This window comes from Parus major, chromosome 2 (assembly GCF_001522545.3).
Source record: "Parus major isolate Abel chromosome 2, Parus_major1.1, whole genome shotgun sequence".
Classification (NCBI taxonomy): domain Eukaryota; kingdom Metazoa; phylum Chordata; class Aves; order Passeriformes; family Paridae; genus Parus; species Parus major.
In genome coordinates this window covers 85536354-85563759 of record NC_031769.1, presented here as the reverse complement: position 1 = coordinate 85563759, position 27406 = coordinate 85536354, and the positions used below count along the sequence as shown (strand labels likewise).

The window sequence follows — 27406 nt, the reverse complement described above, 5'->3', positions numbered from 1 at the left end:
GAGGAAGTTTTCTTTCCCATGCCAACTGTGTTTGTAGAAGAGGTTGTTAAGTGAAACAATGCTCTTTATATGAGCAGTAATTTTACAGATGACCTTTTCCTATAGTGTCAAATGTATCATGGATTTTGTCACAGGGAAGAAAAATTCACTTGACCTTCAGAAGTAACAAGACTTGAATGTACCCATTTTTCCTCTTTTCACTTTATTCAAGATAAAGTACAGCCTTTGTTCCTACTATTTCCAAGGTGTTTTCAATACTTCTTTTTCTTCCATGGTATAAGGCTTTTGTAATCTATAATTCAATATTTTGAAGGGATGAAAAATACTTGGTTTTCCAAAAATCTTCAATTCTATTACGTTACTCTGTAGGTAAATGCAATTATTAAGCCTGTGCATTTGGGGATTATTTCTGTGGTTGCTAGGCTGGTTTATAGATGCAGTTGACTTGCTTTGCTATAAGAACACACTGCTGATTCATTTTGAATTTGCTCTCAGGCTCCAAAGGTTTCCTAGGAAGCAGAGTAGCTTCCTAGCATGGTAGTAGTACCCAGCCTATATAGATAATAATCGCAGATTCATAAAATGGTTTGGGTTGGAAGGAATTTCAAAGGTCATATTCTAGTTCCAAACCCCTGCCATAGGCAGGGATGCCACCAGCTAGATCAAGTTCCTCAGGGCCTCATCCAACTTGGCCTTTAAGAAGGCAAATTCTTACCTTTTAATTACTGAATTTTTGAGGTTTTAACCTGCCTGTTTTTCTAGCCTTTGGAAGTCCCTTGAATTGGCCACACAGATCCATTCCTACACGTTGTTTCAGGGTATTGTCTGCATGCTCCAGCCCAGCTGGATGTCACCGGCAACCTTGCTGAGCGTGCTTTCAGTCCTGTCCCTCAGCTTCTCAGTAAAGATACTAACAAGCATCAGCTCCAGTTTTGGCCTCAGACAGCTGGCACCAGCTGGACTGAGTCTGTCAGATGGACTCCGGCTGGTCAGAACCCACAAAGCCTGGTGGTCCAACTAGTAGTCCATCCCCCCAGTAGCCCACTTCTTTAGATTAAATCTCATTAAGCTCTGAAAACGTACTCTGAAAGACTGTCACAGTCCCTGTTGAAGTTAATGCAAACATCATTCACTGTTCTTCCTTTGTTCACCAAACCAATGCTCTCCTTGAACTGAGTTGCCAAATTGTTCAAGTGTAGTATGGCTCTGGTGTATCTGTGCTGCCTGTTCCCCTTTTGGTTTTTGTTTTGTGGTAATCCGTTTGGGGTTGGGTTTGCTTTATTTTGTTGTTTGTTTTTTGGTTTGGTTTGCAGCTTTATGTGTTTGTATGTAAGATTTCTTCCATAATCTTTGCAAGGACTGAAATGGGACTGACTTTGTAGACGGTTCTCCAGATTCTCCTTTCCTACTTGATGATAACTTTTTTCCTAATCTTGAGTATTGGGAAACTCTGGATCACCATTTCAGACCTTTCACAGATGATAGAAAATGACCCTGCAGTGAGATCAGCCTGCTCCTTCAGCACCCTCAGATGCTGCCTTTCTGGTGCCATGGAGTTGCACATGTCCAAGTGGTTTAAGAGATCCCTGACCCAGTCTGTCTGTCCTGCATGTGAAGTTTCATTCTTGCAGACTCTGGCACTAGGCTGCAATAACAAAGGAGGTGAAAAAGGGACTGAGTACCTTTGCTGTGCCAAGCACTGGACCTACATTATCCTCAGCCTTCTTTTTTTGCCTTTTTTTTTTTTTTTATGCTATCCTTAAGGTGCCATTCTTGTAGCTGCTCTTGCTTTGTTTCAACTTGTACATCCTGGATTATCTGAGAACCTCCTCACATGCTTGGGAAATGTAACTTAGGTGTATCCATCAGCCTTTCAGCAGGATCCCAGGCAGTATAATTGTTCTGGAAGGGCACATCTGCAGGCTTTCCTTCTGTTGCCACAAGTTGCCAGTTTCCTGGATTTGTCTTTCTCAGCCCCCATCTTGGAAGTCTCCATCCACTTATCCTTTGAGTGCAATGCTTAGCTCTCTCTTCTATTTTTGCATCACGGGACTCAGACTCGTGGCACTTCAAGGTCTCTGTGGAAATACACCCACCTGCCATTCATCCTTGCACACTTTGCTCCATAGCCTCTTCCACTGAAGAAGCAGTGCTCAGGCAGAGCTTTCCTCCTGTGGTTGAGGCCACCACCACATCTCCAGCAACAGAGGGAGGAACCAAGACCACAATCCAAGCCCTGGATGGCAGAGCCCTTTTCCCAGAGCTCTGGGTCAGGGCTCTGGTATGCTAAGAGCAGTTGCTTCATTGGAGTTTCTGGGCCCCTCTGCTTCACTGGGGAAGCAGACAGGGGGAGTGCTGTCATAAAAGCAGTGGTAAAAATGCAGCGTAATTCATGTGATGGTAGACTGCCCAAGGGAATGAGAGCCTTCATCTAAAGGTACAGGGAAGGGCCTTATTGATGGAAAACAGTGCGTTGAACTTTTGTATCACTGTCTTTTCATCACTTTCCTGAACCCTCAAAGGATTCAAAGGGTTTGCAAAGTGTCTTTTTGACATTTCACTAAGCTGGAAAAAGAATTTTCTTCTGTTAGAGGCAGATATACTGCCAGGCTATGCATTCTAAAGCACTTGATATAGTTGATATTTTTATGGATGGCAGGTCTAGACTGTGGTTCTCCTGTTGTCTTGCTAATTTGAGGACCCCAAAGCACTGTGCTTCTGTGTGTTTCACATTGTTTTATAGCCTAATGTCTCACAGGCCTCAACTTCATGATGTATGAAATTGAAAGAATTGTTAGTTTTCTTTAAATTTATTAGCATTTGTGTTCTTTAAGTACGAGAGCGGTGTCATGACTTGATTCTTTGCCAAATCATTTCTATGGCGTCCCAGTTCGGACCAAAAGAAACCTTTGGACCAAAAGAAACCTATTGTATGAAGAGTTTAAGGGCAGTCATGCACTATGTCAGATAGATTTTGTCTGTATACTGTATTTGTTTCTGCCAGTGTTAGATATGCATATCTAGGGCAGAGAATGGGAGAAACTACACTGATACTTCCTCACTATGCTCTCCTGTGACTTGAAGTTCACAGTCAGGGACTGCCCACAGTACAGGTGAGGACTTGGTATTTAATAGCTGATGGAGAGACTTGCAGCACTGGCAGGGAATGGTGGCAGGCAGTTCCACTGGATGACTACACACTGTAGGGAATACATTCCTTTTCTGGGTTTTAAGCTCTTGCTGCTAAATTTGCTTGATTTCTGCCAATACAAGAAGGAGTAATAAAAGGCAACAGTCAATCTCTGTTTGCCGTCTCCATATAGCTTTTGATTTTATAGACCTGACACTTGATTTAGGTTACATCTTTTCCAGACAGGAAAAATGCTACTTTCATCTTGTAATGAAGCTGTTCTTTGTTGTGTTCATCCTTTTGCACTTCTCACTTGTTCCTTCTAATCCTTCTATATCCTTTTTGAAATGACAAGACTGAATGTTCACGCAGCACTCAAGATGAGAAAGTAGATACTATGTAATGGAATAGTGATGCTTTGGTTTCTGTTTTCTACATAGTAGTCTGTAATAAATTTACTTTTCTTTCACTGCTCCTGATAGTTTTACAGAATTTCATAGTACAGCTCCCAAGATCCAGAGTTCAGGTCTGTCCTCCTGTCTATTTAAAAAAAAAAACTTGACCAAAAAAACCAGCTAAAAAACCATCCACCAAGCAACCCCTGGGATTTTTTTCATAATGTATGTTGCTTAATGTTTAATTGTGGTAATTTCATCTGCTACTTTATCATCAAATTGTTAGTTACAGATGCTTTTACAGTTCTTAATTTCATATAGTCATCCCTATAGACCAAAGCTATATAGATGCAACCTGGGATCTCAAACAAAATTCATTCTTGGCATTTGATGTGCACCCATGCGAGAGGCAGAGGGCTGTACACCCCTCTAGCCTTGTAAAAGTGGGAGCCCACAGGCTGCTATGTTGCTTTGCCATCCAGACCTGTGTGACTTCAGTGTAAAGGGGTGCAGGGAGATAGCAATGTGTCTGCTGCTAGTAAGAAGAAATAAACTGTATTTAGAAAAGGGATGTCATGGTGTTTTCCCTTAAGAAGGGTGGGGGGAGAGTCAGGGGTCAAATTACAGCAATGAAATACTAAAGGAAGTGTAGTCTTAACAATGCAGGCTTTTAATGAGGTTTTTGCATAGTCATAGCTAATGTGCTTTAACCCCAGCTGTCATCCAAGCCCCAGGAAGAGCCACTCACTCATTCCCCACCTCCCTGATGGGATGGAGGAGAGAATGGGAGGAATAAAAATGAAAAATGAGTTGAATTAAAGAAAAGCTGCACAAACAAATAAAACAAAACAAGGAGTTCATTCACCATTCATTCACCATTTCCCATGGGCTGGCAGATGTTCAGCCAGTCCCAGGAAAGCAAGGGTCCATCACATACAATGATGGCTAGGGAAGACAAAATCCATCACTCAAAACATCCCCTCCTTCTTTTTTCTTGGCCCATCTTTATATGCTGAGCTCTATATGATTCCATATGGTATGGAGTATCTTTTGAGTCAGTTGAGGTTAGCTGTCCCTGCTGTGTCCCCTCCCAGCCTCTTGTGTACCCTCACCCTCCTCTCTGGTGGGGTGGGGTGAAGAGCAGAAAAGATCTCAGCACTGTGTAAGCACTGATCAGCAGTTGCAAAAACATCCCTGAATTATCAATGCTGTTTCCAGCACAAATCCAAAACATGGCCTCTACTGGTTGCAGTAAAGGAAATTATCTCAGTTCAAACCACCACAAAGGCTTGTGATTAAAGTTCTCCTTTTCAATAAATTCTTTAGTTTTCACTGAAAGCATGTAAGAAAAATTTTGTGTAATTTTTAAAATTAGTTCTGGTTTTAAATGGTAAGCCATTCCCACTGGTAAACATTTCAGGAGTACTTTGAGTTGAAATATGTCAGTGGTGGTTAAAAAAAAAAAAATTAAAAATTAAACCCCTCCATATTTTACTATGAGGAAACTCAAAGCTGTTCTTGATTCTGCCCTACCAGTCATGGAAAGATGCCGTCTTTGTAATAAAATCTGTAATTTTAATAGGAAAAAGAAATTTCAAAGGTTGGCATTCAAAAATTGTAATGTATACACATTAAAAAATGTATAAAGGTTTTCTCTATAATCAAACATTAAGTTAACAAAGGCAGTTAAGTGTCAGAATTTCTAACTTAAGCTTTGAATACCTAGTAAATTATCATGGCGGCTTATTGGTACTTTGTTAACCTTGCCTACAGTTTAATTTTAGCAAAAGGGAGGTTTATTTTTGGTTTGCTGAAAGTAAACCATTTGTCTTTGTGATGAATGTGCAATATGCCATTAGAACCTGTGTAAAATCCTGGCACTCCTAGTGATGGACCCAGAATGTCAGTGTGTGCTACATGGGAGAAGCATGAGAAATATTAGCCACGGGGTTCACAGAGTAGATATTGATACCCTACTTCCCGAGATGTTCCTGGTTTTCATTCATTTGTTGTCCTGGTTTGCAGAGGATCCAGAGAGTATCTCCTAATGTCATTAGATGTGCCTACCTTCTTTTCCAGTAGAGAACTCTGTTTTGGTGACTCATTTTAATGTTTCAGGTTATGAATGGTAACATAATAAAGGACTGGAATAATGCTGCTATAATTGACCCCATTCCCTTATCTCACTGAAATGCATAGGGCATTCATTGTCTTGCATACATCGTAAGGTAACTAATCTTTAAAATGGAGTTAAAATTTCTGCTTTCAACATCTGTCCTCAGGTTAATTTTGTGACTTCTTTTTCTTTTTTTTTTCTTTTCCAGATATAGAACGTGGTCTCTCAAACTGGATTAAAAAAACCTGTTGATATTTTTATTTATACTTTTTTATTTTTGTATTTGACTTAAAGTGCCATGAAAAAATTTGCATATTGCAAGGTGGTCCTTGCCACCTCATTGGTTTGGGTCCTTCTGGATATGTTTCTATTGCTGTACTTCAGTGAATGCAATAAATGTGATGAGAAAAAAGAACGAGGCCTGCCAGCTGGAGATGGTAAGTTTTCTGCATGATTATTCTTTAAATTATGCTCCTTTAAAATTGCAGACTTTTTAAAGATTTGAGTTTTTTTTTTCCTCAACAATACTGCATTGTGTCAGCATTTAGGTATCACAGAATGTTCCATGTTTCTTTGAATGACTAAGGAATAACCATATTGCCTGAGATGAGTGTTGCAGACTTAAAACACTTATGGTGTAGAATTTTAAGCACTAATGTATATGAAATAACCCTAACATCTATGCAACAAGAAGTGCAGAAATGTAAGCCATGTTAATGCATTCTAAAGTGTATTTTAAATTCCCATGAGTGAGGAAGCAAAAGCACTATTAACTTCATTAGACCTGCTAGTAAAACAAACCAAACCAATAACCAGGCTCACTTGGCTGCCTGCCTCCACAAAAAAAGACTTCAACCAAATTGAAAAACACCCCATGCCCCACAACCTACCTAACTCAAAACTTGGACAAGGACTATAGCAATAAAGCACAGTAAATATTGTAATGAAAAGGTTTATGATAATAGAATGAACTTGAATGTAAAAGTGACAAATATGAGTGAATATGTACATAACTTTTAAGTGAGAGCTGTATTATTCAATACTAAAGGTTTTTAGATAAGCTTTCAGTTTTGTTATTGCCAATTAGATGAGCTGGGTGTGGGGTTGTTTTGTTTTGGTTTTTTTTTGACAGCACTACTATTGATGTTGCCAACTTTATTTTTAGGAAGTCAGCATAGTTGATCACATGGGAGAAAGGATTGGTGCAGGGAGATTTCTCATCCCTGCAGTGTCTCAGCATATGCATTTAGAACTGCAGGCAGCTGCCGCCTCCAGTTTGTGAAACATCTAATTTTGTAGTTTGGTGTCTCTCCCACTGAAAAGGCTGTGTCTGTGTTTCACTGCTGATATTAGAAAACTATTCAGTACTGCTAATTGTGAAGTCCAATCAGTTGATTGCACTCAAGGTTATTGCCTGCCATCACAAAAAAACTTTTTCACCTGTTGACAATCTGGTATGAACCTTGATCTTCTTGGGAAGTTTTCAGCAGTATTTTAAGAATAATGTTGGTCTGTTACAGAATAACACTGGGGAGATAAATAGGAAATGTCAGATTTGGTTTACTTGTTTTCTTTCTCTGTGATGAAAACAAGCCAATAAATCTCCACAGAGAGCATTGTATAGAATGTAAAATTTCTGTGCTCAGCACCTCTGGACTGCTCTTTTCATGACTGCATATGAACATTTTAAAGGGGCTCTAATCCATCGGAATTTTGCAGAACTTAAATTTTACATTGCTTGCATTGCAATTTTTGCGTTTCTTTTTCAGTAAGTGGGAAGGAAAGTGGCAAGAAAATTAATTAGGCTCATGTAGAAAGTATGTCTTGTACAGGAACTCAGTCTTTTTTGCCTTTTTCTTTCTTTTTTTTTTTTTCCTTTCAGAAGTTTAGAAATTCTTATATGGTAAGACAATGACTGATGTGTTATTATGTAGGAATAGATCCACTTTTTGGCTTCCCATAAAGCAGATATCTTATGCCAGCAAACAGCAGGTGAAGTCAATATCTATCAAGTTAGAGTGATGTATTGATAACGTTGAAATTTCAGATGACTTTACACATGAAGTCATTGGGGAAACCTTCAGGTGAGGGAAAGTCTTCAGTTTTGACAGATTTGTATTATGACTTCCCTATGCAACACTAATTTTATAAAGCTGAGTACAGTCTTCATTCTGACCTTTACCCAAACCTGTGTGTGTTAAAATTCTTGATCTATTTTTAATAGCTTATAGTTGGCTGGAAAACAAACTAATGGAAAACCACCCAAACAAAACCTTGTGTATAGTTTTGTACATTTTCTTGGGTTTTTTTTGTTTGGTTGGTTTTTTGTTTGTTTGTTTTTTTAGGTTTTTTTAATAGCTGATTGTAGTAAGGTACATGCAGGAATAGGTCTGCTAGAAACCTTGGTTGACCCTGTGACATTTCTTTTTAACCAAGTTGCGTGCCTGATCATAGATATTTTTACTTGTTCCAGTAGTTTACTGACTTGGAATCTGTAGTGGACTTACTCCCGCTCAGAGTGCCTGGAGTCTTCTCAGATAACATTGAGGCTATTTTGTCTGTGAAGCTTTTATCAAAATCTGCTTTTTCACTTCAATTTTTCCTCTGTTTTTAATTTCCATAATTGAATTAGTTTTCTTGATTCAGCATAAATTATGCTGGTGTTCTGAATTTAATAACCTCTTGTCCATGTCACTCTGGTATATAGCTTCTCTTTGCAATTCATGGAGGAATTCCATGGTATTTAATGAACTTGCTCAACACAGGAGTCAGTTTTTCTGAAGAGTTTATTTTTGGTTGTACTTGTTTAGTTGGAAAAATCAGTCTTTAGCTATTCAGCAGGAGCAAAGGATTTTGAGGACGACTTTGGACAGTTTGGGCTTTCATGAAGTTTGAAGGATGTTTTCCATAGGTCTTTAATACAGAAAACAGGAGGATTTTCTTTTTGTAGAATTAGGCAAGAGCCATAGCCAAAATTGCTTTTGGGAAAAATCTTTCTCCTTGGTATTGATGGCATAAGATACCACCATCTTAAATCAGGAATTCCAGGTTATGTGTCAAATATTGGATTTTAGTTATACTGCTATAGTATTTTTTAAATTGCTCAAAATAAGGAACACTAAAGGAATGTGCATCTGTGGAAAACTCAGTGTACATGGTTATGGGGAACTGTAAGATGAGTGAGATAAAAGCCTTGGTGTCTGCCATGACAGAGATTGAGGGCTGGGAGTTGAAATGACACAAGTGTGGAGCTGAGGGGACAAAAGGTGAGGTAGAAAAGGGGCAGGTAGGAAGACAGTAGAGATGAAGATGCCTTTGGAAAAGGGGACCTGGCATGGGGTCTGGTGAGTACAAGACTGAGTAATTAAGATTATACCAGAGGGTGGGATAGTTGGAATCTAGTGACTGTAGTTGTGTGGGGTGATTTGGCTGTGGACTTAAGCTTTTGCCCACCCCCTCCACCATGGCAGAAGACATCTGCAATAGCTTCATGAAGTAACCTGGGGAACGGGGATCAGAACACCTAACAGTGTTGTTTCCAGCAAAAATCCATGAGCTGTGAGGAGTCTGTGCTTGTGCTGACTGATACTGCTGCTCTTTTTTGTCACTGCTGTGACCACCCCAGAGAGGTTGGGGGAAAACTGGGGGAAGCTCTCTCCCAGTGCTCAGTTCTGAGGTTGCCTCAGGTACTCTGACATGGATAGTGCACACCTGTTATCCAAAATGTCACACGTGTTCTTCCTATTGACACATCTTCTGGGTGGTGGTTCCCCTTTTGTAATTCCCAAAGGTTACTCAGTAAAATTCACAGAGTCATTAATTGCTGTCTATGGAAGGCTGTTGCTGTAAGTTTAAATGTTGCTATGGATTGAAAAGAAAATCACTCAGCCTTAGTAAGCATCATCCATGTCATCTATGTTAGGTAGGATTTTTTTCCAAATCTAAAATTCATAGGATTGTTACTCGAGCATTATTGTTTTCATATGGGGGTAGCATTACAATTTAGATTTCACAGACTGCAATAGAGCTTAAAAAATGCAAACAAGTTTCAGACTTGCAGAGAAGGTTCAAGCTGTTCTTTAACAGTATAAGGGACCATTCTTGTAAACAAAATATGCCTAGGTAGTAATGTGGTTTTACTAATAAAGTAATAAAGATTTTTTTTTTTTTTTATGTAGCTCAGTCTTATTTCTGTAAGAACCCTGTATGTCATCTCTGAGGTCTTGACTTAAATGAAGATTAAATGAGTCATTCTTTACTCCCAGTTACAGGCTTCTTAAAGGTCTGATTGAAAAAAAAAACTGTCCAGCTTTAGCACTTGAAGTGGTTTCTAAATAAACTTTCAGATTCATCCTCTTTCCCTTTCCTCTTTCTACCTTGAGGTGCGTTCCCCTTGCATAATGATTAGAAGCCCTGGGCACTGGGGAATCTTTCAGAACTAGGACTGGTGAATTGCAAGAGTCATGTAATCTCAGCTCCTTGCTATTTGCACTCTTTTCCTGGAGCAATGACAAAGTTAAACTAGGATCAGCCATTTTTGTCAGTTGCCAATCAAGACCTTGCATTCTGAATTTTGAGCACTGCTAAAGATGGAATCTCTAAATTGTGTCTTGATTCTGGATAATCTCATCTCCATGAAAAAAATCCTAAAAAGAAAAGTGAGCACTTTCAAAATTTAATTATTGAAAATGTGAACCATTTATTATAAATCAGTCTTGTTCTATTAAGGCTGAGGTGTGTGTAAGAGGCAGAACTGCTCTGAACTTTTACCTGTCCAAAGAGTTTTCAAGTAATTACGGTGATGCCTCCAAAGGTAATCAGTTCTTTGACCTTCAGCAAAGGTGGCTGAACTTTGCATTGGTCAGTTTACATGGGTTCTAAAGACATCTCACCAGAAGATTCCATGCCTTTTTCCTGCCTTTAGATGATCTTAGATTTTGAAGTATCTGGTTTTCGTCAGGCATATTGCCTGGTAAAAAGAAATTTGTAATCCACAGACATAAAGAGTTTCTGATTTTTTAATGAAGGTCTGGAAGAGATCAAGTCTTCTTTGAAACTAATGGTTTACCGATACAAGTAAGAAATATCTGGAAATGGAATACTAGATTTCTTATTTAATCAGGTGATGATTCGGTCATTCATTTAGTTCTGAAACTAAGTAACTGGCTATAAATTAAATTTCTGTTTGTTAGAAGACTGCCATCACTACATATAGTCCTTGAATGGAATTTTTTTAGCATTTAATTGACAAAAGAGAGCCGTGGTTTGAATTTTCAACAATGCATTTATTAGTCATCTTGGGAGAACGTTGTTGGTTTGTGTTTATGTGAAAACTACGTGCTTCTGTAGGAAAACAGATAACTACTAAAAAAGCCAAAAAAAAAAAAACCCAAGAGAAGATATTTCTCAGAAACTTTAGAGAAGATGGTTAACTTGGAAAGTCATTGCCTTGCCTGCGCCCCAGCTTGACTGCATTTAGTGAGTTGCACAGAATACTTGGATCTAGTTAGTTGTTGCTGGACTTGTGTGCAAGAATGGGGTACTGAGGTAAAATGTGCAATCAAGCAGTATGTATTTATTAATGAAATTTTAACAATCAGCCGATGAGTTTGTGGAATTTGTACACCAGTATCCAAGTCACTGATGTGCTAAACTCTTATCTTAACGGATCTGCAAATGTGAGATGTGAGCTTTTGGCTGATTTAACTATTCAGTTTAACTGGTTTAGTGACTGGAAGTGTAAATGAAACAGGATTTATTTTTTCCTTCTAAATAGGTGATTGGGTAGGATAAGACATTCAATCTTCAGAACTCTGAAAAACATGCTGCATACAACTATATTCTGATAGGGTTTTAAAAATTGTTTTAGGTATGTGGAACACCCATTGTTTAGTCATTTTCTGTCTAAGTGAACCTATGTATTCATTGCTATACACTTAAGAAAAATTGTTGTGCTAGCCCACATAATAATACCAAGCTGAATGTATAAAATTAAGCCCAAATAATTACTTTATTGTATACCATAATTCTAAGTTAATTACCTCCCAGAAGGCACAAATTCTAGTTTAAAAGGTTATGCAGTTGCAAGTCAGCAAGTTTGGATGCAGGTTCCAACCATACCTTCTGAAGAGGCAAAGCGAACTGCTTGCTCAGCTCAGCCCATGGCTGAAACGAGCACCTTGACCCATCTGTTCAGGGTTTGCTCAAACACACTTACTCCATCGATTTTCAGTGGATGGGTGGCTGGCTGGCAGCTTCTAGGGTTTTATAGCTCAACTGGCAGTCAAGAGCAGTTTGGTAAAGAGAAAGCACCCTTGTGATGGGCAGATTTTCTCTGCTAAAAGCTCCTGTGTGAATGCAACTGGTGCAATCGCTCAGGTGCTTGAAAATGAAAGTTTCTCGAGGAGCACGTTGTGCTTGTTACCTGTTAATGCTAAATGCAGAACAGAAAAAAGCCTCACTTATTAGTAATATATGTTTAAGTTTTAAGGTTTCAGCAAGGATGGAAGGCTCAAGCCTTTTTTTAAAAAAAATTAAATTTTAAAAAATTTAAAAATTTTCTTTTTATTTTTTAAGTGGATAATTTATTTTTATTCTCTGCCTAAGGTTTAATTTCACTGTGCTATCCTAGATGGAAATTAAAGATAATTTGAAGCTAGGCTTGTTTCTTGGGTAATTGGTGTCTTTATTTTAAAATACTTTCTGTTCCTCTGTTTACATCTTTAATTGCTATTTTTTAAAAATTAAAACCTTTGCTGAATTTGTAAAGCAGTAATGTACCTCAAATTCAGTATTTGAGCATTTCTGTTCAGGAGAAAAGTGAATGATATTTGTAAAGAGAAGTGTAACTTCTTTCATAAACTGTTCTGATTTTTTTTTTTTATGTATTTGGTTTAAAACCCTAAATAATTCCAGAGTCTGAATTCTTTTTCTCCCATTCTTCCTCTTCAGTTTGATTATATATTTGGTATTTAAGATTTCATTTGGTTTAAGATGTATAGTGTTACTGTCTTGTGTACTAATGTAACTTCAAAATGTAATTTTGAATTCAAGCTTGAAAATGTAATTTTGTTGCATAAAAATAACTTTAGCACAAACAAGAGAAATTGTTTCTAAACTGTTGCTGCCAATTTCATTATGTCAAAATCAATATGTGGAAATAAATGTAAAGCTACACTTTTACTTTAATCAAGCCTTCACTGTTTGATTAAACAAAATTTATCACAGAGTCACAGAATAAGCTGAGTTGGAAGGGCCCTATCTGGATAATTGAGTCCATCTCCTGGCCCTGCACAGGACACCCCAGGAGTCACACCATGTGCTTGACAGTGTTGTCCAAAGTCTTGCTTGAACTCTGTCCGGCTGGTGCTGTGATCATTTCCCTGGGGAGGCTGTTCCAGTGCCCAAACACCCTCTGGATGAAGAACCTTTTTCTAATATCCAACCCAACCCTCCCCTGACACAACTTCAGGCCATTCCCTCAGGTCCTGTCACTGTCACCAGAGAGAAGAGGCAATCAGGAATTGCAGACTCTGATGAGATCTCCCCTCATTTATATCCCAGATTTTTCTTGCACATGTAGGCTTTCCTGGAAAAGGTGAATTTTCCTTTATAGGAACTTTATAAAGTCAATTATGATGAAATAGTAGGTAGAAATAAATCCTTATTAGTTCCTTACACGAATTGTGGTGTGTAAGACAAGCACCTAACTCTTTCTGTTAAACTCCCAAATGTGAAGATTGGTTTTCACTTTCAAAACCTGGTGGGTTTAGGACTGTTCTAAATGTGAGCACTCCTACAGTGTAATTTAATGTATATACAAACAAAAACAAGCTTAGAAGGAGTTAGTAACATTTTATTTTTTCTAAGTTCCAGAACCCATACAAAAACCACATGAAGGACCTGGAGAGATGGGGAAGCCTGTTGTCATTCCAAAAGAGGAGCAAGAGAAAATGAAAGAAATGTTTAAAATAAATCAATTTAATTTAATGGCAAGTGAAATGATTGCACTCAACAGATCTTTACCTGATGTCAGGTTAGAAGGGTAAGTACTTTATGTTGTATTGAAAATGTACTCTCTTTAAATGAAGAGTGTGCAAAGACTAATCCAAAACAACAGGTCTCTAAGGTATTACTGTTCAAGCAAACATTTGGAGAATTTCCTGTATACAGTATACTTATTTGTAAAATAAGATGGACCAGCAGAAACCAGTTTTCTTCAGTGTAATTTAACTTTGAATCTGATTACAAGTATGATGCCTGTTTAGGGAATAGAAATTAATTTGGTTGAAGGAAAGTTAACTTAAGCGTTGGCATTTCAGGAAAAAAAATCACTTGTTTGAAAAATTCATGTAATGCTTGCACTGAGGCAGACTAAAATTCTGCATTATATAAAATAAAAGAGACTGGGTGATGAGAGAAATACTTCAAAAATTTTCTTACCTAATGAAATGTGCAAAGCCTCATTTAGATTGCATTATAATGTTTTCTAATATCCATCTGGTTTGTTTTTGATCTTGCCTTTAGAATATTGATCTTTTCAGAGCTATTTGAGTCTTAAGTAATTAAAAAGAAAATTGTAGCCTTGATATAACAAAAAATAAGATTGCTTTACTCTCTTGGGACTACTCTGACATGATAGCTGATGACTTCCCCCACCCCAACCCTTCTTCTTTATGAAAGGGACATTCAGGTTGAATAAATCTTATGAAATAAAATCTTCCTAATTATCTGCATTCTCTTGCAAGAATCATATGCTATGGAAACCCCATTTCTTTAAAAGCTCTGCTTTGCTGCTGTATATGCAAGGCCTAGCTCCTGAATGAATTTGTTTTCATCTCCTACCTCAGAAGATAATATTAGCAGAGTGAGATGAAGCTCTTGCTGCTTTTCATTTTTAATGAGTGATAAAGAACTGGTTTTTAGGTGCCTTCATCTGTTGTGATGAAAGTGATTCTGTAAGTTCCTGGTAGTGCTGGTGTTCTTGATGCATTGCTGGTGTTCTTAATAATGGAGGAATATTTTTCAAAATATTATTTCACAAGATTGACATAATCTAGGCTTTTAATCGATTTTCAAATATAAAAACATACATTTGAGGATCTAAAAGGTTGACTTAATCATAACCTTTGTGAGGTCTAGACTTTGAACTAGACAAAAATGGAAAAATAAATTGTTATAAACTATTAAAAAATTATTACCTAGTCATCACTCAAGTTTGCAGGCAATGGAAATTGCAGTTTCAAAATCCAGTGTAGCTAAATAGAAATTTTTGTCTTTCACATTTGCCTATGCTCTGCAGTTATTGTTTTTTACAGTAAGACGTGTGCTCTAAGTTTTGCAATGTTGCATTTGCTTCTCTCTTCCATTTTTTCATGATACTATATTCCCACTATACTTGGTATAAAATTTTAGGTATAGTCTCAGAGCTGGATTTTTCTGTTCTTGCAAATTCCTGCCAAAATTTTAACATTTATGTGTGTATGTGTTTTTAATAGTTTTTGGAGAGGAAAATGCTTTCCAAAAATCTCTTCAGTTTGTGTACTTTATAAGGGCATGCTAACTAAGAAGTCACGGAGTATGTTAACATTTCTCTGGCAAATTTGAAAACAATACTGTGTTTGCAATGCAAGGGTATCTTAATCTGTATGTGCAGATCAGAATTACTCTTCCAGAGCACTGAAACCATTTTCAGAATTGTGAAGACTATAAATATACTCTGGTGTTGTGTGTATGTCTGATGAAACTATTTATCTGATTAGTCAAAATACTCCAAAGTCAGAAACACTCCATGCTGTGTTAGTGGAATTACTTCTGTTATAACTTGTTCTATCTATGTCCCTGGTAATATAGAAATAGTTTGTGGAGAATGAGAATGGGTAATTTTTAATTCCTTACCATATTTATGTGCCTACAGCACAGCTGCCAGTAGCACTTTCAATCAAGGTTTTGAAAAAGCAGGATATGTTCAAAGGCACACTTAGCTGTTCAACCATGTAATTATTTTCTTCACAAGTTTTGTGGGTTGCTTCCTTTAATGTGGTGTGGCCAGAAGAAGTGATTATTTCAAGTCCTCTAATTCTCCAGCATGTCAGTTTTTCTGAAGTACAGATGCCTGCAGAGGTTTTGCCTAGCGGTTAATCATCGGAAAGCTGGTGGAATTAAGAGTGCCAGGACCACTTTGCCACATGTATTTAATGGGGATGGCATGATGTGTCAGCTGGAGAGCAGTTTTTGAAGTAGACTGCTTTATCCTTCAATTGATTTCTAGTTCTGCCATGACCCTATCACCTGTACAAAGACAAGTGTGTTGGTCCTGCAGTGCTCACAGGTTAATCTCTGCAGATGATCCACTCTGGGCATTCTATTTCTGTTTTGGCCAAGAAATTTTGCTCCCTTACTAGAAGAACAAAAATGTGAGTTTCTTTAATAAGTTCTAGGCACTTCTCCAGCTAAGGGAACTCCTCAGTACAAGACATCTACAGAAGCTGGCATCTCTGTTCTGCCAAGTGTGTCCCAGTTGTATTTACAGGTTCATATCTATTTTTGTTATTTGGCACAAAATTACTGATGCACACAGACACCTATAAAATCATGGCCATGTGCCTGATTGCTGGTCACTTTGTGTCTGTAACTGGGAACATTGCTCTACTTCTCTTTATCCCAACTCAGTGGCATTTGCTCAACAGAAAAAACAAAACCAGAAGAAATTTTTTTAACCTGGATGCTTCCCTGAATATGGACTGGGACATGTTAGTGTAACAAACTAATGTAATGGACAAGGCTACAGCCTCTGGAGGAAAACTGTTGCATGGGAAGAAGCAGCTGTGCATACCAGATTGGTTTTAAGCTGTTAATATAATTATTCTTGCAAGCATGTCTTATTCTAGCCTGTGAATCAATCATCAAAGTGGGAGTTGATTCACAGTTGCCTGGAAAATATGCAGCTGTGGGCTTGACATGACAGCAAAGGGTAGAAGATGGATGATCAGGAACACTAGAGTCTTGCCTTGATTTTGCTGAGGATGAGGGAGGCAATGAATAAAATAGGTGCCAGTGAGTAAAGTACATGTTCAGCTGTGCCTGTGTGCCTTAGATTGGTGTTCAGGCTGAAAAGAGGAGGGGTTGAAAACATGAAATTTGCACATGTTGTATGACTTGGTTTGGCTCTCAGTGCAGTTGGAGGTGACTTCAGAAGCTGCTTTGCAAAATGAAGAATGAGTATTGTGTTCTGAGGCTGAGCTTTCCAGCCTGAACTCATTAGTTAACAATTTGTGGAATATATAAAACTTTTAAGCAGATATTTGTTCCCTGTTGTAAGAATTTAAACCAAATTCTGAGATTTTTTCATTTGAAAAGAGCTGCTTAAAACACTCTTTTTTTTTTCAGGCACAAGCAATCAAGTCTTCCAACAATGAAGGCATGGCTGTGACAGAATGATTTTGTGTTCATGTAGGCTTTGGTGTCCACTGGAGCTTGTGATGCACTGCCAGTAGGGTGTCGTATTTTGCAGGCTGATATTTCTTGGAAAGGTGATGAGCTTCCCTAAGCAGACCTGCAGCAAGCAGGAGTATCCACACTCCTTGCATGGCCCTCAGCAATCCTTTCTCCAAGGCTAACAGGCTCTACAACATTTGGCATGGAAGATCTTCCTTTTCTTTTTTTCCAGTTGATATAATTTTGCCAGAGTTAAGGGTATCAGGCATCTTATTATACCTCAGTTAGTTCTGCACAGAGTCTGGGATCTTTTAATTATCATTTTCTCAAACTGTCAGGAAGGTAGGTGTGCTGGCATTTTGAGTGCTATAAATCATATTAAAGTCTAATCAGAGTTTTTAGCCAGATGACCCTACATATTTTGAATCAACTGTGTTTAAATCCATACAAATTACAACTTCAGCCACTTTATGGAATAAAGAAAGGTGCACATCCATACAATTTACAACTTCAGCCACTTCATGGAATAGAGAAAGGTGCATATCTCTGAAATCTTCATGTTTAACTGGAGCATTAATGTTGTCAGATTGTTATTATTGAAATGTTTTTTTCTGGATCAAACTACCCTGCTCAGTTCCTGCTGCCAAGCTTTCTTCCACAACTGGGAGGAAGTAGACCAGGTTAAAAGCCATTCTTCTAAGTTACATGTATGTTTTGGAGTTTATGGCAATTATGCTGGTCTTCTTTCTAAGTAAATCCAGTAAATAATAATTCTGACTGATTCTGTCTGATCTTTGGTTAGAAAGAACAGAATTTAAATTTAGGCACCATTAATTAGATGATACAATATCATTTTTTTCAGTTACCACAATCTGGTTTTCATATCTGTGCTTTAAAAATGTAATGTTGATTTTAAGTATGACATATGCACGTGAGAATACACTGGAATTCGGATTTTTAGCTTCTCAAAGCAAATTTATTTGCTTTATACTTTAGTATACTATAGTTGAATCAAAATAAAACACATCCATAGAATTAACACAATCTCAGTGTAAGGAAAATAGCTTGAGTAGAACTATTCATGGTAAAACAAACAAAGACACACATGCAAGAGTATGCTCTGAACTCAAGTGTGATATTTCATGGGTTTTTAAAAAGACAGTACTCAAGGTAGTTGCTTCTATTTGAGGCTTGTGAAAGTGTGGTCTCTACTTAGTTATTTTAATTCAGGAGAATAGCTAAGTTTTATACTACATATAATTTGGTATAAATGTGGACTGCAGATGAAAGAAGTTTTTTCATCACTTCTGTTGATAATAATCTGATGACTGTGTGGCCTGGATGTTCACTGGCTGGATGGACACCAAAAGGTGGAAAAAAGTATGGTTTGTTGATTCAGCAAACTGAAGCAACATGCACAGCAGCCATATGACTACCAGATCTGGTGGAAAGAAGGGGTTAGGACAAAACTGTAATGGCAAAAAGTGGGTTTATTGCTTTTGGCAGCAGCTCACAGTTGCACTGAATTATGTGGAATGTGGGGAGAAAAGCTTTCTTACAGAACCTGAGCATTAAAATCCCCATAAGGCCATGGGGATTTAATAGCTTCAAAATTTGTGATATACTTTGTGAACTTTGGTTATTCATTTAGTTTCGGTCATAGTAATGTACAGACAATTAAAAAAGAGCAAAGTTGTCAGCATAAGTGGTGGAAGACTCAGGAGCTTTTGACTCAATCTAGAAACCCTGTTAGGCTGTTAATTAATCTGGCATCTGTAAAGAAAATCTGCTGACCTCATCACCAGCAATGTAACTTTCAGCAATGTCATGGAAGTCTGAAAGCATGTGAGGTATTAAAGACTTTAGTGTTCTTTCAAGCAGGAATGTTTTTTCATCTGGCTTTTGTGGTGCCTAGAGCTTGTTACTGACCCCTTGTAGAATCAATGTTTGGAATTGTCCTTGTTCTCATTGATTTAGTGAGTTAGCTGAAAGAAATTCTCTATAAACCTTTTCTCTAGAGAAAGCTTAAAGGGGGTGGGGGAAATAACATTAAAAATCAGGTTTCTTCGTGTAAATTGGGGGTTTTTGGGTGGTGGGAGGGGGTTACGCTATACACACGCATGCAGAGAGATTATTTATATATACATACCCAAATGTATATCTGCTCAAGCACTTGGCAGTCTCATTCTTAGTTGCAATCTTCTTATTCATGCTCATCCATTTTGGATGAGCTGCCATATCCTGAAATTTATTCAGATTGTTAGGTCAGGTATGGAAAATAATTGGTCTAGAGATCTTAAAGTTCAGTTTCAGTCTCTGAGGACAGAATTGGTTTTACTTCTGTCAAGAGATGCTTTTCTGTGATCGCTTTCAGGATAAGGAAAGCAGTTGCAGCTACTATTATTTTTGTGAAGTTCTGCTCGAATTCTGTAACCACAATGGTTTTAAGAACCATTTTGGATTTTGTTTTCAGGGTTTAAGAAGATTTCTACTTGACTCATGAGATAATGCGACCTTTCTTATATCCAAATCTTTGAGGTCAGAAGAAAGGAAAATTTCATACTCTTGATGTCAGGTAAATTATGTAATACTATTGAAGGCAGGTATTAAGCAGGCTGCATTTAAATGTTTAAATAAGGATAAGGGATTTGCCTGCATTCAGGGCACCTGTTCAGAAGGATTAATTGAAGTTGTGATATGAATTATAGAAAAGGAGGCCTCTTCCTAAAATAAATTGTTCTGATTTGATTGGAAGAAACAGATTCAGGGGAGTGTGAAGTTTTGTTGCAACCGTATCTGCAGTGCTTTCTCTTTGTTCAGTTGCATGTTAAAGCTGTGGTTGTATGCAAAGTCTGAGTAGTGAAATGTGGTTTGGTGTGTTACGATAGCTAGCGATCCCATATCTCTCAGAAGACTTGCTTTTAGTCCTTTTAGCCGTGTTGCTTCTATATGAAAATTAGTTCTTTATCCAGCTTGATTATCTGCAATTTATAAGCTTGAGATGTTCTTAAAATTTATGTACAAAGCAGATTGTTTAGCACCCCCTCTTTAATGATATTATGAGGCTGCTGCTTATACTTGGTGATCTTTGCGCATCCCTTCCAACTCGGCATATTCTGTGATCCAGGAAAGACTGTCAGTGTTTACCAAAAAACACCACATGACTTGAGTCCTGGTGGTTCTTGATGTAATGTTTTGACATTTTCTCTGACACCCTGCTCTAGGGCGTTCTCCCTCGATGGAAATGTAGGTCAGTTCAGCAGCTTTGGGGTGATTCTCAAAGTCTTTTTTCAAAACTTGTTTTCACCTGTGATTTAAGTAGAGAGGTGGTTTTTTGTTGGGCATAGCTGTGCCTCAGCTCTGTTACATTAACTTTATTGCAGGCTATAACTTAAGGCATATGAACAGTAAGCAATGGAATACTGACATTTTATAGCACTGCAGTGATATTCATCAGATATCAGTAATTAAACCTGAAGTTTCATGAGAGGAGTTCAGATTTTCTGATTTTGTTTTCTATCGATCTGGAATTAACTTTTGTAACCTCAAAGGAAAATAAATGTGTGTTTCCAAGTCAAAGGATACTGATGCTTGCTTTCCAGAGACTCAATATATTTAATACTGAAATGTGTGTTCTATGTACTGCATCAGTAATATTAAACAAATTTATTACAGAAGCTGTGCTGTGTACTATTTCCTCAATACTTCAGCTCTAACCTGATTTTCAGCAAGACTTGGATTATTCCTATGTGTCATTGTCAAATTTAAGTCCTGAGATGAAGTTTATTTATAACTGCAGTTTTTATTTATAACTGTTGTTTGTAGTATGCAAGATAAGATTGTACTAAATTTGTAAGATGACGAAACGTGCTTCCCTTCCTGCCCCAGTCTGTTGCTAGTTCAGCTTTCAAGAATGCACTGGCACTGTGTTATCGTGCTGCACGTATGAGCACCAATCTGAGCTCCACTGGGATTTCCCAACTGAGCTGCTCAGTGCACAGGAGACACTTTTACTTGTGTTCCATCTCTGCCCTTTATCAGAGTGCTCTGGGCTGTGTGCACTGGGCTAGAAAACAAGGATTGCATACATGTTTTACTGCTGTTAATGTTTTTGAGCCATTGTAAATTATTGCTCATGACTTGTTCTGTTGAAAGGCTGGTGGGATATGGGAATATAACTGGAAAAAAGTAGAGCAAATCATGGCTCAGGTAGTGTCTGACTGTTAATTTTCATGATTAGGTAACTATCAGTGGCCTTTTTTTTAACAATCCATATTTAAAAAAAAGTTCCAATGTGTATCTTGTTCTCTCATTTCTTCCCTGTGGAGAATAACATGTTGGTAGCATCAGAAGGGGTAGAAATCTGCACTGTAGTACTTTAGAAATTTAGCATTAATTTCTAATGCAGAAGAGGCCATTATAATTATGGCCTTTTCTTTCTAGAAAATGACCTAAAATGTATTTCATGCTTTGCCTCAGTGAATGAGATTTTCCTCATTGTGTCTCACTGCGTAAGCATTATAGTAGTATTTAACTGATTTCCTAAAAGACCTCTTCCTTGCTTGTAGCTTTGTTTGGTGTGATTTTTTTAGCCTATGAAAATGTATTTATGAGCTATCCGAACAGTAAATCCTTGTTTTTCACTTTCAGAAATTATTTAGAATGTCTTTGAGGGATGTGCAGAGAATCACTACTAACATTGTAAATATATGTCTTTCAAGATTTGCCAACATCACACATGCATCACTCAATCTTGGGTTTCAGGAATAATTTCTAAATAAATTGATCCATGAAGGCAATTTTATAATATTGATAAAATGCCAAGTGCTATTCTGTTATAAGATGGCTGCACAGTTGCAGGGTTGTTCTAAAGTAATATTTAGAATGTTTGTCAAAGATCCAACAGTAAACTGAGAGAGGCAGCATGAGGACAGCACAGGTGATGTCCCGGGTTTCTCGAGTCTCTGCGTGCCTGGCTGTGGCTAGAGTGGGTGGCTTTTTTTATCTCTGAGTTGGAGACACTGAGGAGATCAGATAGGTATCAGAAGAATTTCACCTTTGATTAATTCAATTAAGGCATCTTGTAGGATCATCTGGTAGATTTCTTCTGCACTTGCAATAGCAAAGTACATTTGTTCCCTTATTTCCTCACTGGTGTGAGAGAAGAGAGGCGTCTAGTTCTGCCAGATGTGAAGAAGGATTGAGTGTGTGTGTTTATGCTATAGAAAGTGCAAAATGAAAACTTGTCTTCTTTGCCTGCAAGTTTGTGCTGAAGCAACAATTAAGCTCTGAGATTTAATGGCTTAATTTTATTTGGACATAGTTGCCTTACTTGTTGTCTCTTCTGGTTATTTTTGTATTGTCTCCTGTGGACTATTTGTACTTTGGGCTGAAAGAGAATGTAGGAAAGCAGTTTATTCAGAGGCTCTTCAGATGCATTTGAGGTAGCATCCGGTAGTTTTCAAGTGGTTATGCTTAATCCATTGAATAAAATTCCCTCAGATTTTTTTTTTTTTTCTGAACCTCTCCCTGTGTAAAATCTGAAGAACTTATATGAAATATTCAACTTATACCTTCACAAAGAGTCACAATAATGAATAGCAAAACAAAACTCATATTACCTTTTAGCCTTTCATTTAAAAGGCTTTTGTAATGGATTTAAAATTTTAAATTCTGGCTACAGGGTGTAAGATATAACAACATCTATTTTGCTGTCATTGTTCTTCTTTAGCATTGTTATAGATAAATGCTAGGATCTGTCCACCTTTTTTTGCTTTTTAGTCTAGTAAACTTGATTTCAAGTTATAAAGTATTTTAACTTGTTACACTGCTCTGTGTTCTTGGGGAGATGTGAACTAACCGTGTGGTTGTAACAAACTGGGCCAAACTATTCTCATAGAAGCATGAAATGGTATGGTTTGGTTTGGAAGGAACCTTAAAGATCACAAAATTCCAACCCCACTGCTGTGGACAGGGACACTTTCTCCTAGACCAGGTTGCTGAAAGTCCCATCCAGCCTGGCTGTGAACACTTCCAGGGTTATCCACAAGCTGGGCAGCAGTGTCTCCTCACCCTCACAGTATTTATTCCTATTATCTAATCTAAAGTGACCAAATTTCAGTTTAAAGCCATTCTCCCTTGTCATGTCATTTTGGACCCTTGTAAAAAGTCCCTCTGCAGTTCATTTATACCCCTGGTTAGGTCCTGGAAGGTGCTGAAAAGTCTTTCCAGAGCTTTCTCTTCTCCAGCTCTCTCAGCCTGTCTACATAGGAGAGGTGCCCTCTGATCATCTTTGTGGCTTTCCTCTGGACTTGCTCCAGCAAGTACATGTCCTTTTTATTTTGAAGGCCCTAGAACAGACTGCAGTACTCAATATTATGAATATATGATGCAAGATTGCAAAAAGATGAAATTCTATGAAGGGTGTGAGCATCTTACAAAGGTCAGAGCAGAGTCATGTCTTTATAGCCCTGTGTTTGTAAAACAGCTTAAAAAAGCATAGGTGCTAAACTTAATTATTTTTTCTCACATCTGATTTTAATGGGACATTAAAAATCTTTCATAATTCTAATTCTATTTCCTATGTAATTTTCCACTTTATTTCTGTTGTGGTTTGACCCCAGCTGGCAACTAAGCCCCATGCAGCCACTTACTCACTGCCCCCACAGTGGGCTGGGGGAGAGAATCAGAAGGGTAGAAGTGAAAAACCTTATGGGTTGAGATACTCAGTTTCATCAGGAAAGCAAAAGCCTCACATGCAAGGAATTCATGCACCGCTGCCCATGGGCAGGCAGGTGTTCAGCCATCTCCAGGAAAGCAGGGCTCCATCATCTGCAACAGCAACTTGGGAAGACAAACACCATCACTGAATCACACCATTACATCATATTTTAATAATCTGGCCTATTCTTTGTCTTTAGGTAATAGGACAGGAATCTCTGTTTCTATTTAAAATATATGACGTTTTTGGGGAGTTTCCACAATCTAAATAATATATGGAGTCACATTAGCTGAGAGTTTGCATAGTGAATGCTGTAGATTAAGGGAAGGATGATGCATTCCATGAGGAGTAGACGTTCTCAGCTGCTGTTTGGAGTCTTCATTAAATTACTGGAGATGGTATGCCTTCCTAATGTTATGCACTCAATTTTAAAACTGTTTGAGGCACGATCCAACAAAAGGAACATAACGTATTAGTAGCTCATTAAAATTCAAATTGTCCTTAATTCATAGCCTGTGTGTCATACCCCTCATGGTTTTATTCTGCTTCTAATGTTGCATAATTTGGTTGAAGCTAATGCTTTATTTTAAATTCTATAGTACTCCTTTCTGGGGTAATTTGTTTTCAAATGAAAGACAAAAAGAATTCTTAATTTAAATGTTTGTTAATAGAATAAAACATGAGGTTTCCTCAGAAGGCTAATGTCTAATCATGGGCATCAAGTGTTCTATTTTATTTGTCTTATGTTCAGCAGCAATATATTCCTGAGGGGTGGAAGGAGGTAGTGGTGTTTTCAAAATTAAAACCAGGAGGTTTTATTTGTATGCATTCATTGCAATTTGCACACATATAACTAAAAGGTATATATAGAAGGGCAAGTAAAAGGAATATTAAAAACCAGGTCTCATATTTCCAACCTTTAATTTGTCTTGCCTGCATCAATGAATCTTTCCAGAATAATTCCATACTGAATATTCTATTAAGAATGGCATTCAAAAATACCAAGCCAGTTTTTTTATGAAACCACCCCTCTGTTACGCCTGGCAGCCTTTTTTATATGTTGATAAACAAGTGTTGTGGGTTAAACCCAGCCAGCAACCGGGTGCCAGTGTAGGGTCACTCCTAAACTGTTACCCCAGGAAGGGCTGATCTCTGGGGGTGAGAATAGACATGCTTCATTATGGCAAGGTGGAGATTCACCTTCTGCAGGGCAGAGCAGGAGGAATGCCTTGAAGTGGGGAGGGGAGTCCCCAGAAAATTCCTGTAAGCCTTCCTGTTAGTGCTAAAAAGTTCTCTCTCAATGTCAGATCTCAAATGTTTTGATATAGTCATACTTCAGACAGTGTAATGCTGTATAAATATTGTAGTCCCTGATCACTTGGCTGATGTTTATACCGGTTCATTGATTTGAACTCAGTAAAATAAAATCTTCTGTAAAACCATGATAAAAGGCAAGGCTGAAGATGAGAGATTTCATACTACAACAGTAGATTCTGTGGCTATCCCAACATGATATTCCTGCTGAATGACACATTGTTACTGCTTTTTATAAAGAACTACTAACAGGCTTCTCTCGACTTTTTTACAAATACTCTTCCAAAAAGTAGAGGAGCAATTGGTGGATTTGTATTACTGTTGTAGCTGAAGGTCTACAATCAGAGACTTATTTTCTGGCCTAGGAAGCAGTGCAGCAGAAGGAATAAAACATTTTGGGTTTAAAGTAGCAAAGTAGACTGAACAAGTGGCAAACATGGGGATAAAATTATTTGGCTTATGATTGAATTTTTCATCTGAAATTCATAGTGTTTTTGTGAAAAGCTATTTTATTTTTCAAGGGATACCAAAGAAATAGCTTTTTCAGTTGGCATGCTTTGCAAGCTTTTGGGTTTTTTTACATGTGAAATAAATCAGGATAACAGGGATATACGGAAGCTTTTCATAAAGATTTTATAATGTTCAGTGTGAGAAATAATTAAATTTGGAATAGTTGTATAATAAGTAGGTGTAATGTTGAAGGAAGATAGTGCTGAATCTGACTGCTTCAATTCTCAGAAATGATTTCACAGAAGCCCTTCCAGGTATTTCTTCATTTGCACCTGGGTTTACTGATCCTTTCTGAGATACCTGTGCACACTGGGCTTTTGTCACCACCTCAGAGCTGAAATGCTGGTTTGCTGTGAGAGCTGCTGTGAGAAGAGCTCTGGCTTAAAGAGTTATCCAGCAAATAAAATATTGATGTAGGAAGCCTAGTTCTGGCTGACATTCCTGGTGTCACTGTTTGGCATGGTATTGGATGCTGACACTGAGATCCTGTTGTGTTGGCAGGCTGTTCCTTAAGCACTGCTTCTGTGTATTTAGGGTAGAGGACATGCACTCTGTGCTTCTCAAGCCCTTGGACAGTGCTGCTGTTAGGATGATAGTCCTGAATAGTTGTTAATGTATTTTTGTGGCATTTAGATCAGGTTACATTCCAGTGAACCGACTTAACAACTTGAGTAAAAGATTTTTTGTTGGAATGGAGCTCCATTGAATATATTTCTTTTTCCACCTCAGTGTTTTCCTTTTGTTTGAGATCTGCATATATCTCTTAAATTTTGATTCTTAAAGGATTAATAACATCAAATCTTACATAAGTATCTGTTATTTTTAAATGTGCAGGAGGAGCAGATCTGTGCAGAGAACATTTACATTTGTGTGGTTATTTTTTTAGAGCAGAATTGGAATTTTTTCAGAATTGTGATCAGTACTTTGTGTACAGTGTATTTATTTTTCTAGAAGACGATAAAAACAATTTGTTTTAAAATAACATCGCAGAATGTAAAAATTTTAGCTGCATGTGGGGTTACTTGAAGTGTATGTCATAGTTTACATTAATGCCCTCTATATGCTGTTAGGAGAGCTAAACCTATGCTTATGATTTTCCAGGCTAACTTTGGAAAGTGAATATAAATCTCTTTTAATTTGATGAACTTTATAGCACTTTGAGCATGTATAAAATGTGCACTGTGTGCTCCTTTGTCACACTCTGCATAAAATTGATATATCAGGGATGTTAGTAGCAATACTCAAGAGAGAAACCTCAGACTCGCTACTCTAACTGAAGGCTTGACCTTTACAAATACCTGCTCTTATTTGGTTTGTAGGTGTAAAACGAAGGTGTATGCAGACAACCTTCCCACGACAAGCGTTGTCATTGTGTTCCACAACGAGGCCTGGAGCACGCTGCTGCGGACCGTGCACAGCGTGATAAACCGCTCCCCGCGGCACATGCTGGAAGAGATCGTCCTCGTGGATGACGCCAGTGAAAGAGGTGAGGATGCTTAACTTGCTCTTAACTCGTTCTATTTCAAAAACCGAACCTGACCTGATGTGGGCTTAGCCCTCCTTAGCAAAACACAGGACCTGAACCAGGGGAAGGCAGAGGGAGAAATGCTCATTTTGAAATACAGATGGATCGTTCTTCACTGAAAGCTGGTGTAACTTCATCTGTCTGGTTACTTTTCTCTTGTCAGCATGGACTTTGTGTTTGCTAGGGGGTTATTCTATTACAGCTTAAGTGTTTTGCATTTAGAATTTTAGCACTTTCATACCAGCTTGAGGGCATTTAA

General features: G+C 37.8%; 1 protein-coding gene across 3 annotated transcripts in view; it reads left to right on the top strand.

Annotated features, from left to right (window-relative positions):
- Positions 1 to 27406, top strand: part of GALNT1 (polypeptide N-acetylgalactosaminyltransferase 1) — an 86467-nt gene that overhangs the window by 35739 nt on the left and 23322 nt on the right. For all 3 annotated transcript variants that reach the window (XM_015618156.3, XM_015618155.3, XM_015618154.3), the window contains 3 exons: positions 5850 to 6078; positions 13511 to 13685; positions 26942 to 27108. In XM_015618156.3, the coding sequence (XP_015473642.1) occupies positions 5940 to 6078; positions 13511 to 13685; positions 26942 to 27108 (481 nt within the window). In that variant the 5' untranslated portion in view covers positions 5850 to 5939. The remainder of the gene's footprint in view (positions 1 to 5849; positions 6079 to 13510; positions 13686 to 26941; positions 27109 to 27406) is intronic.